The sequence below is a fragment of the Oncorhynchus mykiss genome, chromosome 27, assembly GCF_013265735.2.
Source record: "Oncorhynchus mykiss isolate Arlee chromosome 27, USDA_OmykA_1.1, whole genome shotgun sequence".
Taxonomy (NCBI): Eukaryota; Metazoa; Chordata; class Actinopteri; order Salmoniformes; family Salmonidae; genus Oncorhynchus; species Oncorhynchus mykiss.
In genome coordinates, this window is record NC_048591.1 from 34,767,114 (window position 1) to 34,780,963 (window position 13,850).

Here is a 13,850-nt window from a genome sequence, read left to right on the forward strand (position 1 = left end):
TGACAACTGACCCAGCTCATGATTCAGTAATTTCATATTGTTTCAATTAGAAGGGTAACTAACTGTGTGCTTTCCAGTCTCCAGTTTGTCTGTGTACAGGTGACAACTTGCTGTTCACCTGCTGTTTGTGCCAGGCCTGGTGAACCCCTGGGGCATTACCAGCCATTCATTACCAGGAGCCCAGAGGCCCACAGCACTGTTCTCCATAGGCCTGAAAAATGACTCTGTTCAGGGACACCACGGTGCTAGTCAATCCCCCTGGTTGATCTGTTCTACACTGGAGCCCCAGTCAGTAGAAAATATTGATTTTCAAATCAGTTTGCTTTATTAATACTGTTCAATCAATAGACAGTTTTGTAAACCATGATCGTACAGAACATTGAAATAACTTTATACATTCTATTTAAGAAATTGTGCTATCTTCATTCAAGATAAAACAAAGATAAAAACACAAAAATATTTACCCTTAGCTATAAAAACAAAATAAAAAATGAAACAAATCTGCGAAAAAAGTTTTTGCTCTAGATACAATCAAGTCTTCTTCCTCATAGTGCTGATAGGCTGATGGGTTTCCTGGTCCTAGTGATAATAAGACATGATGCCACGCCCCCTCAGAACACGGAGGATGATGAAGAGGATTGGTGGAACTGCAACTGCCATGACCACAGTACCAGAGACCTGAGGGAGAGAAGACAGCCCAATATCAACGTTCATGGCATACTGTATCTATGTTGAATAGGACAAGTTCAATGTTCAATCATCATACATACCTTGATAGTAGCACTATAGTCCTTTTGGAAAGACTGCAGATAGGCATGGAATAGGGCAAGGCTGCAGGGTAAGTAGGACTCTGCTGTACTGTTGGAGTCTCTGCACCTATGGAAAAGTATAGGAATTGTACAGTGAGAACAGCCTAACCAGTTGACAATATTATACCAGACTGGATAAGGGGAGGACCATCCTCCTCAGTGAATTTCATAAAAATTCAAATAGTGAAACATTATAAAAGTTATCCATTTTTAAATAAAACTATACTAAATATATTATTGTCACCAAATAATTGATTAAAACACACTGTTTTGCAATGAATGTCTACAGTAGCATCAACAGTAGGGTAGCACCATGGTGTAGCTGGAGGACAGCTGGTTTCCATCCTCCTCTGGGTACATTGACTTCAATTCAAAACCAAAGTGGCTCATGGTTCTCACCCCCTTCCATAGATTTACACATTAATTATGACAACTTCCGTAGGACGTCCTCCAGCTTATCAGAGCTCTTGCAGCATGAACTGACATGTTGTCCACTCAATCAAAGGATTAGAGAATGAATCTAGTACTGAAAGCATAAGCTACAGCTAACTAGCACTGCAGTGCATAAAAGGCGGTGAGTAGTTGACTCAAAGAGAGAGAAAGACAATAGTTGAACAGTTTTGAACAAATTCATTTATTCAAAAATGAAGAAGTGCGAGAGAGATATCTATTTTTTTTTTACACTTCCTTAGCTAGCAAAGGCATTTAGCTAGTTAGTTTAGCCTATTCAAACACCCAGCTCAAACAGAGAGGGATGCTGTTACCTAGCTGGCTATGGCTAACTCCTCCAAGTCAAGGTAAGATTTTAATTTTTATTTTACTTATTGCCAGCAGTGTAACTGCTAAACTGCTTGCTTACTGTACACTGTACTGCATGATAGTAGTGGATTTACTAACGTGTTCTAGTAGCTATGTTGTTGACTTTACGTTAGCTAATATGGTGACAACGATGAAGGCTGTGTGTTGCGGTTAGCAGTTTTGATATAAAGGTTAAAGACTTTTTTCCCGGTCACAGACAGCTGATGTGTTGTGTACTGAAGTCCACAAGCGACTTGTATGCACCTACGCTGTAAACTTTCATTCATAGGCTAGGTTGTAGCAACCTCATGGTGGGTATAGGGAAAATTAGAATATCATGTAGTAGTCTAAACCTATCTATGTTACATTGAACTGGGTGAATGGAATATAAATGACAGTCATCCAATATGCTGTAACAGAAATAAGGCCATGACCCTAAAAAAATGATCGTCCTCCCAAAACTTAACGGCACTGACCGCCACTGATATTCCATCATATCCTCAGGTAGTGTACATGGCATGCTCCTGTTGTAAATGGTGTACAGTACCACAGTACATACCTGCGGTAAAGTGTAGTCGCCAGCTCAGTGTTATCTGCCATGTAATGCTGTGTCAGACCCAGTTCAGACAGGACGGACAACGGTAACCCCTGTTCCTCTTGAACAAGCACACCAAGACTGTACCAGCCCTGTGAGAAAAAGCATGCGGAGACACACACACGCACACACACACAAGGGTTGCAGATGAGTGGGAAGGCATTTCTTTAATGAGATGGCAATGACATCACACGTATGTAACCTGACTGGCATACCTGAGGGTCACTCCTTAGTGCTGCCTGTTTGTACATCTCTGCTGCTGCTGCCACATCTCTCGGTCTCTGCCCATGTCCTTCATACAGCAGGTCACCCATCCTGATCAGGGCTGCAGAGGATGGATTGAGGTAATATTAAAACAATCTCTCTGAGAAAAGTGCAACAACGGAGTCAATGCTGACTGTTTGTGTCAAAGACAATTCACCATAGGGATCAGGATCTTGTGCCTGGCTGGTCAGGTTGTAGTATCTCCTCATACACTGCACTGCAAAAGTGGGATCCAGGAAACCTCCCTATTGGAAAGGTCAGTTATAACTACATGTGTGTCACATATTTATATATACTGAATAAAAATATAAATGCAAAATGTAAAGTGTTGGTCCCATGTTTCATGAGCTAAATAAAAGATCCCCGAAATGTTCCATATGCACAAAATGCTTATTTCTCTCAAATGTTGTGCACAAATTGTGTACATCCCTGTTAGTGAGCATTTCTCCTATCCCAAGATAATCCATCCACCTGACAGGTGTGGCATATCAAGAAGCTGATTAAACAGCATGACCTTTACCTAGGTGCACTTTGTGCTGGGGTCAACAAAAGGCCATTCTAAAATGTGCAGTTGTCACACATCACAATGCCACAAATGTCTCAAGTTTTTTGAAGGAGCGTGAAATTAGCATGCTGACTGCAGCAATTCCCACCAGAGTTGTTGACATAATTTAATGGTAATTTCTCTGCCATAAAGCCAAGTTCAACATGTTGCAGAGAATTTAGCAGTAAGTCCAACCAGCCTCACAACCGCAGCCCAGGAACTTCACATCCAGCTTCTTTGGGTTTGCACAACTGAAGAATTTCTGCACAAACTGTCAGAAACTGTCTCAGAGAAGCTCATCCGCGTGCTCATCGTCCTCGCCAGGTTCTTGATCTGACTGCAGTTCAATGTCGTAAACCAAATTCAGTGGGCAAATGCTCACCCTCGAGGGCCACTGGCACGCTGGAGAAGATGAATGCTGGTTTCAGATGGCAGACAAGGGTGTATGGCATCCTGTGGGCGAGTGGTTTGCTGATGACAACGTTGTGAACAGAGTGCCCCATGGTGGCGGTGGGGTTAAGTTATGGGCTGGTATAAGCTACAGACAACAAATACAATTGCATTTTATTGATGGCAATTTGAAAGCACAGAGGTATTGTGACGAGATCCTGAGGCCCATTGTCGTGCCATTCATCCGCCGCCCTCACCTCATGTATCAGCATGATAATGCACAGCCCCATGTCGCAAGGATCTGTACACAATTCCAGGAACCTGAAAATGTCCCAGTTCTTCCATGGCTTGCATACTCACTAGACATGTCACCCATTGAGCATGTGTGGGATGCTCTGGTTCGACGTGTAAAACAGCGTGTTCCAGTTCCCGCCAATATCCAGCAACTTTGCACAGCCATTGAAAAGGAGTGGGACAACATTCCACAGACCACAATCAACAGCCTGATCAACTCGATGCGAAGGAGATGTGTCACACTGTATGACGCCTTTTTTTAAGGTATCTGTAAACCCAATGCATATCTGTATTCCCAGTCATGTGAAATCCATAGACTAGGGCCTAATTAATGTATTTCAATTGACTGATTTCCTTATATGAAATATTTTCGCATGGTGCGTTTTATATTTTTGTTCAGTATAGTTATGCATTGATATACTGTATCTTCACTGTGGAAACAAGTTTCACCAATCAAACTCACAGGGTTTTGTTCACATAGGTACGCCACATTGAACTGGGCGGCTGCAAATCCTGACTCAGCTGCCATCATGTAATACAACAAGGCCATTAAGCTGTAAAACAGTAGAGACATTAGGTTCATACAATAACAAACATTACAAATGTTTGTGTAATCGTGTAATGTTCTAACAAGAGAGATGGTCACCTATCCCCTTTAAGATAGGAATCCAAGGCCTTCCTGAGGACCATTCCAAGGTGTCCATTGCGCTCAGCTGCCCACTTAACCCATCTGTGGTAAAAACAGAGTGATTGGCAAGCAATGCAAAGTAATGTTGTAATCAGATTCATTAAAAAAAACTAATGAATTTAGAGACTAACAATACAGCATCTGCTGGACGCCTCTTGACTCGGCCAGGGATCCCTGTGGTCCACACATCAGCCAGCTGAATGGAGCCATCTATGTTTCCTCTTTGGGCAGACTTCAGGTAGTAGGTATAGGCCATGAACTGGTAGAGACAAAACACTGTTGGTTCATTATCTCAGTCCAATAGATGCCGGTCAGTGTGTAAGCTACGTAGGAGACCATAGGGTATACTGACAGTCGACCTGACCTTGTCTGCAGCTTTCCCAGGATACAGGCCTTGGGAGTACATGACACCCAGATTCATAGCAGCATCTGAGCTGCCTTGTTTATCAGCCTGTTCCCACAGCTGCACTGCCCGCTGGTAGTCTTTCTCAAACCGCTCATAGTACCAGCCAAGGGCATTGATCGCTGGCGTGAAACCCTGTGGGATTGAATGTTATGATGAGCTATTTTGAAGGCGTCATTGTAGTCCTTACAGCCCATGCATAATGATAAAGTCCTGAACATAATTTTGACCAACCTGCTCTACTGCTTTCTTCAGGAAAGTGACTGCCCTTGGAATGTCTTTCTTGACTCCTTGGCCCTTAAACGTAATGATGGTATTGTCAAAATAGGCTAGACATTGCTATCATTGAACTTAGAATGACTATAGAGACTGACTGTGTCATCAAACTGAGTAATTGACCTCTGACCTGCATGAGGACTATGGCATAGTCATACATGGACACTGGGTCCCCCAGACGGACAGCTCCTCTCTCATAGTGTCTCACAGCAGTCTGGATGTCTGGAGACACGCCCTGCTGGCCCCAGAACAGCATGCGGGCCACAGCTTGCTATAGAAGGGCAGTTCAACCATTATCACAAAATATTTATTGAGATTGTTTTCAGTATTTAACTATCAGACAGATGTATAGTACCTCTGCATCTGCGGCTCCATTGCGGGCCTGGAGTTTTAACCAGTGAAAGATATCATGGTTTTCATTGGTTTGGAACCGAAGCACTTCCTCGTTGTTCAGGTAAATAGATTCTACAAACATCTACAAAACAGACATACTAGATGAGGAGCAGTTTCATTAAATGACATGTTTTAGGATTGTATAATACTTGCACAGGCTGAGATGATCTTGCTTCAGGCACAAGGCCTACCTGCTGAGGTGAGGGGTTGTGATGGTCGGAGGATGTCTGCTTGGCGATGTTAGAGTAGTAGGCATAGGCCAGGTCAGAGTCTGGGGGGATGCCATGCTCACCTAGCTGGTGCAGGTGCCCCAGGCGCAGCAGGGCCAGTCTCCAGTCCTTCTGGGCTGACAGCAGGGACAGTAACCATGCCTGGAGGATGCAGGGAATAAGAGACATGCAAAGTACAAATAGGGGGTCTGGAGTTTCTCCTGACCATGAAAAACTCCTGACCATAGTCATGACGACATACACATGAATACACACACTCATCCACCCACCTTATTGGGCTGCCTCTCCACTCCTACACCACTGCTGTAGAGAACTGATGACAGGTGTAGAGCTCTGTTGTTCCCCAGACAGCCAGCTTGCAGCAGAAGGGCCATTATCTTGTTAACTACTCCAGTGGATCCAGTGCTCTCTTGACGCAGCTTACGCAGAGACAAGGAGTACAGAGCCCTTCCCACTGATGCCAGATCAACCTTTCTGCCACCTGGGTATACAGTATAAACAATAACATTAGAAAGATTGCAACATCCTCATTAAATGGTGTTGATGGCGTTAACTGGTGGAACACCTTTGGAGGTTAAAATAATTGTAGAAGAGTATTATTATGACCAGCTCTTACCATGCTTGGTGGCCAGTATCTTTGCCAGATGAACTGCATAGCGTCTTTGAGGGGCATTGGGTGCCTCCCAGGGTTCACAGTGTGGTGTCACAGCTAAATGACATTTCAATGTCCACTCATGATAAGCATCCATACAGTTCTCTGGAAAACAGAGGTTGTGTCAGTTTGGATGGAGTGACACTAACTTTGTGAGCCACTAAATATTTTATACACCATCATGCCATCTAGTGGATATTACAAGTCATTACCAGACTCTTGTTTCTCTCTGGCTCTCAGTAAATACCCAGTCAATTTGACATGAAGCTCCAACTGAAATTCCTGACAGGACTGTAGCCATCCAGTCAAATTCAGAATCCTAATAGGGTCTGGAACAATGATTTCAGACTGTGGGAGACAAATGAATACAGGTGTAACATGTTTTGTTGAATTACAGATGGATTTGGACGTGTCTGACTGTGATTCTTACCGGCCTGACGTCGGGTATTCTGTTTCGATAGTACACCAACGGTCCATAATAACCTTCAATTCCTCTCATAAATTGACCTCCACTGACCACAAAGTAGCCCTCCGTGTCATCCAGGTGTATAGGATCTCTGAACCTGTAAGAAACCAGCTCCATATTCAAAATGATGCTGACATGCTATGGCAGGGGTGGGCAACTCCAGTCCTCCAGGGTCTGATTGGTGTCACACTTTTTCTCCATCCCTAGCAAACACAGCTGATTAATCAAAATGCATTCTAAACTGAATATTATGATTAGGTGATTATTGGATTCAGGTGTGTTAGCTGGGGCAAAACTGCGACACTAATCAGGCCCTCAAGGACTAGAATTGTACACCCCTGTGCTATAGGTTTCTTTATTTTGTTCTGTGTTCATCCTTACATGTGTTCTGCAGTATGAACCAAACGTTGCTGCCCATCTATGCACACCATGGTAACATCCACCTAAACATAATTCAGAAGAAGAGTGAAGACATTACTGGTTAAACTCCTGAAACATTGATTTCCTGTCTACTGTGTGTATGGGGTTAATACTGACCATTCTGCCACGCAGCTCCATGTTGATGTGGCACCACTGGGCCAGGGGCACCTGGAATGGGCAAAGGAACGCTGAGGACCTCCCAGTCTCCCCATGCATCTGAACATGCAGCTGGCCTGCAGAACACGTTATAACTAAGGAATAGGCATTATACTGGTATAATAATGCATCTGGCCATTTGAGAAGTGAGGATAGAAGAGCAATGTTACCTGATCTTTTAAGGAACAAATTGGGAGTGGCATAGTTATTTTGATAGTCTATGTGGTGAAAAACGGCACACAAGTTTTCCTGGCAAGATTGGGTCAGGAACACCCAGATGGAGAACACACACCTGGCAACAGGAGAGAATAAAAGTATCAAATATTATCCTATGTTAATATCCTCAACATGAAGCCCACGTATTTTAGCATGCACATACAGACTATGTAGCTAGTGGTCTTACCATGGAAAATAAATATCTTGGAGTCGCAAGTACTCCAGGACCTCGTTGCTATAGGCATTTAAAGTCTTGGTGATGCCAAAGTTCTCTCCAGTTGAGGCATACATGGACGACAACAAATGGACTGTCTCTGAATGGGAGATTATTTTGTGATAAAATGAGAAATGCTAGGATATAAAGGTTTGTATGAAGTTTGTTATAGTTTATAGACTAAATATGTTGAAAATTAATAGCTGTCTTACACTACTATGCCTTGTTTGACTATGACTGCTTTTAGTGTCTCAATGCTCTATTTGAATGGTCCACAATGTGTTTTTTAAAATCTTTACTTTGTATTGTCAACTATTGTATCATTGTGGACTGGCATTTTTCTAACTAACTCTACAGTAATTACCTTGTTCCACAGGGCATTGTGAGGTGGTGGTCCTGCGGGTTAACCACAGCATCTGTGTAGCCCAGCCAGGGCAGAGTTGGTGCTGCTTCATGGGGCGACTGAGAGGGGACGTGGGCTGCAAGCTGACTACTGCAGTGGCCTGGCCTGACCTGTAACTGTCCTCAGATCCCTGCTCACTGACTGAGGCACGCAGCATGCCACTGAGCACCCACTGAGTGTCAGGCACAACCCAGTCAGGCTGGTACACCAGCCAGTCAGGGAGGCTCAGTAGCAGAGTCCTAATCCGGTCTGGACCCGGCTCACAGCTCCAGTGTCTCTGGAATACCGTGGAGCTTACTCCAGTGTCATAAGACACCAGACACTCCACCAGCACCACAGCTGGTTTAGAACAGGAGTACAACACTTTCAGAGAGTAGCCAGGCACTGGCTCAGCTGGTGGGTTCAGGAACATCACATGATCTGAACCCCAAACCATCTGTGTGGAGGGAGAGGATGAAAGCCACCAAAATAGTATGTACATCGAAAGTTGATACATTTCTTTAAAATGAAGCACCTAAATTGAAACATTACTGTGTGTGTGTAGGACAGGTATTTTGAAAATAGATATAGTACAACATAGCCTACCTGTAAACTGAGGAGAAACAGTAATAAACACTTATCCAAGTAATGCTGGTTCATGATCCGAGAGTGGGGCTGTTTAATTCCTTTAAGATGATGGCTGCTCAATAAAAATGTAGTTTAAATGTTTTCATGCTGAGAAGCACACGAAAGACAAACACTAAAATGTGTAAAATTAAAAGGTTAGCAGTAAAAACGCCAATAAAGGACCATATAGTCAAATCTAGTTTCAAAAAGGTGCGTTTGCTGTCCTTTTGACTGGAAGAAACCTGAGAAAGTTTCAATGACGAGAACCCGGACTAATATCCTGCTTTGTCCACAAGTGAAACAAGTGCTTATGTAAATATTGGAATAAATGCACACACAGCTCCACCTGATAGCTGCGCAATCAGACGCGTCACGTGACCAATAGATTGACGGGTTATTTGATATTCGGAGCAAACCATCTCGACTAAATTCCCTCAATGTGTTACGGCATTCGAAAATGTTTACACATTTAATACATATTGCGCTTGTGTTTTACTCTGAACTAGAGGGATAATAATGTTTTAAAAATGCACATAAAATAAATAATACCCAAGTCTGTTCATTATTCAGTGCCAATTACTCTAGAAAACCTGTGATAAGATAAGTTTTCGCCTTGCTACTGTTTTTATGTGTTAGTATCCCCACTAAAAGCACACCAAGCAGCTCTTCGTATCTGATAAACAAAGTCCATGTCTTTCATTCAAAATAGTTTATTGCTACCATGCAGGAGTGCCATAAAAGTCTAGAGAACGTCACAGAAGATGCAACAATTTTTTTTTCTCTGTACAAATATATGTATTCATAAATAGAAGCTCAAAATGAGAAGTCGGGAGTTAAAGTAGGGTTGGAGAGTCATGATGCTCGAGCTGACCTCTGCCTCAAGCCCATTTTAGACGTTAATACAGTAGCTGACATGCATCAATACAACTCAGTGCAGTATCCTGGCAACAGACAGACACTCACAGATAGACGGTATAATCCACATTACAGCTTCATCGTGCAGAAGAGGTACAAATTACACTTTAAAAAGTACCAACAGGAAGTTCATGTTTTCAACTGATCAATGAAAGAAAAATTATTACATTTTTCATCCATACGATCAATCGCACTGTGTGAGGCCTCCATTGGGGGGCGACGGTGTCGTTTGGAGAACTGCTGTGGTTATTACGCAGAGCAGATTCAGGAGCAGTCCAGCACGTCAATTATTTAGAAAGTTAGAGTCCCTACAACTAGAATGTATCGTGCCATCCTTTTCTAAACCATGTGTGCCCTCAAAACCATTAATGGCAAGTGAGTTTATAATTGTGACCAGTAGATACCATTACTGTTATTGTGTGCTTGACTTTGGATCTGTATAATGTGAAAATAGGTGATCAGGGTAGTCTACAGAACAAGCTAAAGTAGCAAACACCTCTCCAGAATGCTCTAAACGACTTGGGAGTGTTTGAAATACAAACACTGCTTGAAACGCTCTTCTTAAAATTATGTGGGTGACAATGTCAAATTGATCACCTTATTTTGGTTTGGAGTCCCCAGATATAAAAAAAATGGAAGGCAGTGCTACTCATTCTAAAACGGCGTCTAATGTACAGTACATATATAGCTGATGAGAATAAAGGCCACTGGACCAGTCTTTGTTTTGGCACCTCCAACAGCACTCCACATGATATCTCTTACAACAACTGCAATGTAGATTGATACAATTGGCAATTTGCAAATGTAGACATTTACTTCAATAAACATTTGACATTACATTCATATAGTTCAAGTAGTCATTTTAATAACTTTCCCCTCTATTAGGGAACTTAGATCGTGGACAATTACTTCTTGCACTGTGACACAGGCTACCTAGCTTTGTATGTGCTGGGGGTCTTCAAAGCAGTTTAAATCAAGCACTTCTACGTCACTTCTGAAAGGTGCACCATCCTAGGGAAATGTTTGCCTCGTGTGTTGCTGTGTCTGCAGTTGTACTGGAAGAGTTCTGCCAACATTGATTGCTAGATTTCTTGTTAGCACAATTGATTCGGGAGGTTTTCGCAAGTCTTGTTCAGCCCCCCTCTCACAATTGACCAAAATGACTACCATTAAGTACTTAAGGTCCATCTGACAGCATTTTTTGTCAAACACATAACAAGGTGTCTGGGGATGAACCAAATGAAACAACTGAGTTAAGTGTTGTCTAAGCAGAATAGGAACAAGAACCAAGCAAACACCTAGGAGCATTCAGAGAATATCAGTCAAACAAAGGTGAAGACATGCAAACTGATACAGGTTGAAGTAAACCAGAAGACATCCACCCAGGATACTTGTTTCCCTTTGAGAGACTGGCACCCTTTCCTACTAAATAAATAGTGCTTTACATTCCACTATACAATACCACCCATTCCCAATATAATCAGGACAAAAATCATATAATCAGATGGTTGCTCCCACAGTTCTTCAGGGAAAGTACCTACAAATCCATAAAGGCAAAGACCAGTGAACAACCCAAAACAACTTCTCCAAAACAGAAACAATAATAAGAGAAACACATTGGACAGCTCTTTAATAGTCTTTAGTAGCCCTCATTTCTTCTGTTTTTTGAAGATCTTGAAGGTGTGTTTCTTACGGCTGGCGACGGAGTCTGTGTCTTCTCCCGTGGAGCCGCTGTCTTCCTCCAGAGGGCTCTTCTTGGAAGAGAGCTGTGGGATGCGGCTGCCTCCCTTGGTCCCTGTGGCCCCAGGCTGGCCCCCCGTGGGGGAGGGGGTGTCAGCGTCAGTGGAGTTGGGGCTGAGGGAGCGGGAGGACTCTGACATAGACATACCAACGAGACCAACATTCATCTCTCCCAGGCTGGCTGACTTCTCGATGCTGTACACCTTCTTCATCAGGATGGGGCTCTCTGTGACTGGCTCGGCCAGGGCTCCTCCTTCATGGACACGGTTCCCTCCGTTAGGGGTGTGGGCATGCAGGGAGGGCTCGTCGGAGGCGGAGCGGACGGGTTGGCCATACAGGAAGGAGGTGGGTTTAACCAGGTGGCCCTTGGAGCTGTAGGCGGACAGACGATCACCAATTTGGGAGAGGGACAGGGAGGAGTCTGAGTCTGAGCGGTTCAACTCTCTGTGGAAGAACAGAAGAGAGTCGGTGGAGGAAGAGAGGTACAGTGAGGCTCGGTCCAGAAACATTCTTTAGCCTCTACCACCTAGGCACTTCAAGTAGACCTGAAAGAACTGGACAGACATAAGCAATGGTAGTATCTCCATTTTCCCCTCTGATAGGCTAGGTGGATTTTTACCATCAAATGGAATGCCTACACATTTCTAATCCTTTCAGAACCTTGGGCTAGAAGCTGTTCTGGACTGAGCCTGACTGAAAAGTGGATCCAAGCTAGACCACTGCATGCTTGAAGTAATCTATCCAATGCCTGTAAAGCCAAGGACACAGTGGGCACTACTCGCCAACAGCAACTCCACCTCCTGTTAGTAGTGCAGGCAGAGGGAAGGGTTGTTTGGGCTATCGAGAAAGACAAGAGTTGGGAGTGGATGGCAAAAACGAAAATAGAAAACAATGAATTAGGCAGAAAAAAAATGTATTTAACGAAAAAGTAATAATGCATAAGAATGTACGCAAAATGTCACAGGTTGCAAAATGGGTGAGTTATAGTTAGATGAAACAACCGTTTATGAAAATGAGAACACTGCAAACTAGATAAGAAAAAAATATATGAAACTATGGGGGGTGAAAACGTAGGCAGAGAGAAAATCTCACGCGCATGCGGTGAGTGTGGAGGGAAGAGAGCAGAGGGGTACCCGAAGCTGCTGCTGCGCTGGAAGTCTGGGATGGTGTCCATGGGCTGAAAATAAGACGAGTGATAGACATGGGAGGAATGAGGAGTGGTGGAGTGTAAGGAGGAGGAGGAGTGGAAGGAGTGGGGCTGACGGTAGGAAAGAGGTGGGGAGGAGCAGATGATCGCGGGGTGCGAGACAGCCGAGGACAGGGGAGGCAGGGGGAGAGCCTCAAACTGTTGGAAGGACTGGCTGTGTGACTTTTGGAGGGTGGCCCTAGACCTGGTTGGGTTGGAGGTACCGTCTCCCTGCTGCCCCGCCAACAGGCAGGTCTCTACCAACCTCTGAGAGCCCATGGCCAGCTGGGAGTCCATGTGGCGCTGACGCAGGGACATCATACTGGGAGCTATAGAGACAACACAGAACACCACCATTATCAACAACCACTCTCTGATTATATACACACACACAACAACACAGGGTGAGGGACAAGAGTAGGCTGGAATTCGACTGGGAGGGCACTAGCAGAAGACATGGGTGTTTGAGACATTCCAGTAATGAATTAGTGTTGTTGACCTTTGTGTTGAGCAATTCAGTAATGTTTGGTTGGGAGAAATGCAAGTGATGGATGCAAAATATCAGATGTTCAAACCCCTGGCCTGAGCGATGCCAGTATTGACAAGAGAACAGGAGGGATGACACTGTATGCTGAGGACTTTGTCTGGTGCCTGGTGAGGATTCTTGCAGGGAGGACGGAGGTTAAATGTTTAATCATAACCAACCCTCACACCTTCATTGTAGATCATTATTTGTAAAATCAGTCAGTGGCAGTATGTTGTGAGGGGGTCTAAGAACATGAGTTACTGGTGAGTGGAAGAGTGCTCTGGGTGATGAGGAAGAATATTGAGGATCAGGCTAATGAAGAAGAGCAAGTCATTGGACAGCTGGAGACAGTACGGCCAGGGGTAGATGGACGCAGCATGGAGAGTTTGGCTTATACATCTACAGGCCCTGTCCCAGGACAGAGTGTTACAGCTACAGGCCCTGTCCCAGGACAGAGTGTTACAGCTACAGGCCCTGTCCCAGGACAGAGTGTTACAGCTACAGGCCCTGTCCCAGGACAGAGTGTTACAGCTATATCCATCTACAGGCCCTGTCCCAGGATAGAGTGTTACAGCTATATCCATCTACAGGCCCTGTCCCAGGACAGAGTGTTACAGCTATATCCATCTACAGGCCCTGTCCCAGGACAGTGTTACAGCTATATCC

The 13,850-nt window shown here is 44.1% G+C and overlaps 2 protein-coding genes across 6 annotated transcripts in view; both read right to left on the bottom strand.

The window, feature by feature from the left end:
• Positions 1-302: 302 nt before the first annotated feature.
• Positions 303-9,116, bottom strand: LOC110507968 (protein sel-1 homolog 3). 3 transcript variants are annotated; one of them, XM_021588395.2, is made up of 23 exons: positions 8,797-9,115; positions 8,173-8,647; positions 7,782-7,908; positions 7,549-7,670; positions 7,340-7,455; positions 7,184-7,245; positions 6,767-6,899; positions 6,549-6,684; positions 6,301-6,441; positions 5,954-6,165; positions 5,646-5,825; positions 5,417-5,536; positions 5,192-5,332; positions 5,020-5,082; positions 4,747-4,920; positions 4,514-4,641; positions 4,341-4,424; positions 4,158-4,248; positions 2,624-2,711; positions 2,418-2,527; positions 2,167-2,294; positions 771-876; positions 303-678 (listed from the first exon to the last, which is right to left on the bottom strand). In XM_021588395.2, the coding sequence occupies exons 1-23, from the start codon at positions 8,848-8,850 to the stop codon at positions 580-582; spliced, it is 3,090 nt and encodes a 1,029-aa protein (XP_021444070.1). In that variant the 5' UTR covers positions 8,851-9,115; the 3' UTR covers positions 303-579. The 3 variants fall into 3 exon arrangements, with proteins under 3 accessions (XP_021444070.1, XP_036821447.1, XP_036821448.1); XM_036965552.1 differs by having other exon boundaries at positions 7,340-7,473; XM_036965553.1 differs by lacking the exons at positions 303-678; positions 771-876; positions 2,167-2,294; positions 2,624-2,711 and having other exon boundaries at positions 7,340-7,473; positions 8,797-9,116.
• Positions 9,117-9,511: 395 nt separating this feature from the next.
• Positions 9,512-13,850, bottom strand: part of stim1a (stromal interaction molecule 1a) — a 43,089-nt gene continuing 38,750 nt past the window's right edge. The window contains exons 12-13 of one of the 3 annotated variants that reach the window (XM_021588397.2): positions 12,924-12,987; positions 9,512-11,916 (exon numbers count right to left, since the gene is read on the bottom strand). In XM_021588397.2, coding sequence (XP_021444072.1) covers positions 11,382-11,916; positions 12,924-12,987 — 599 coding nt within the window. In that variant the 3' untranslated portion in view covers positions 9,512-11,381. Of the gene's footprint in view, positions 11,917-12,564; positions 12,988-13,850 lie in introns of all 3 variants that reach the window. The other 2 variants (XM_021588396.2, XM_036965832.1) reach the window with 2 other exon arrangements.

What these genes read in the sequence shown, in the direction of transcription:
- LOC110507968 (XM_036965552.1), bottom strand. Translation starts at nt 8,850, where the DNA reads ATGAACCAGCATTACTTGGATAAGTGTTTATTACTGTTTCTCCTCAGT. An exon ending in CGTCCAGCAGATGCTGTATT is followed by an intron (nt 4,425 to 4,513) that starts GTTAGTCTCTAA and finishes TTTTTACCACAG; the next exon opens with ATGGGTTAAGTGGGCAGCTG. An exon ending in ACCTATGTGAACAAAACCCT is followed by an intron (nt 2,712 to 4,157) that starts GTGAGTTTGATT and finishes CCTTTCCAATAG; the next exon opens with GGAGGTTTCCTGGATCCCAC.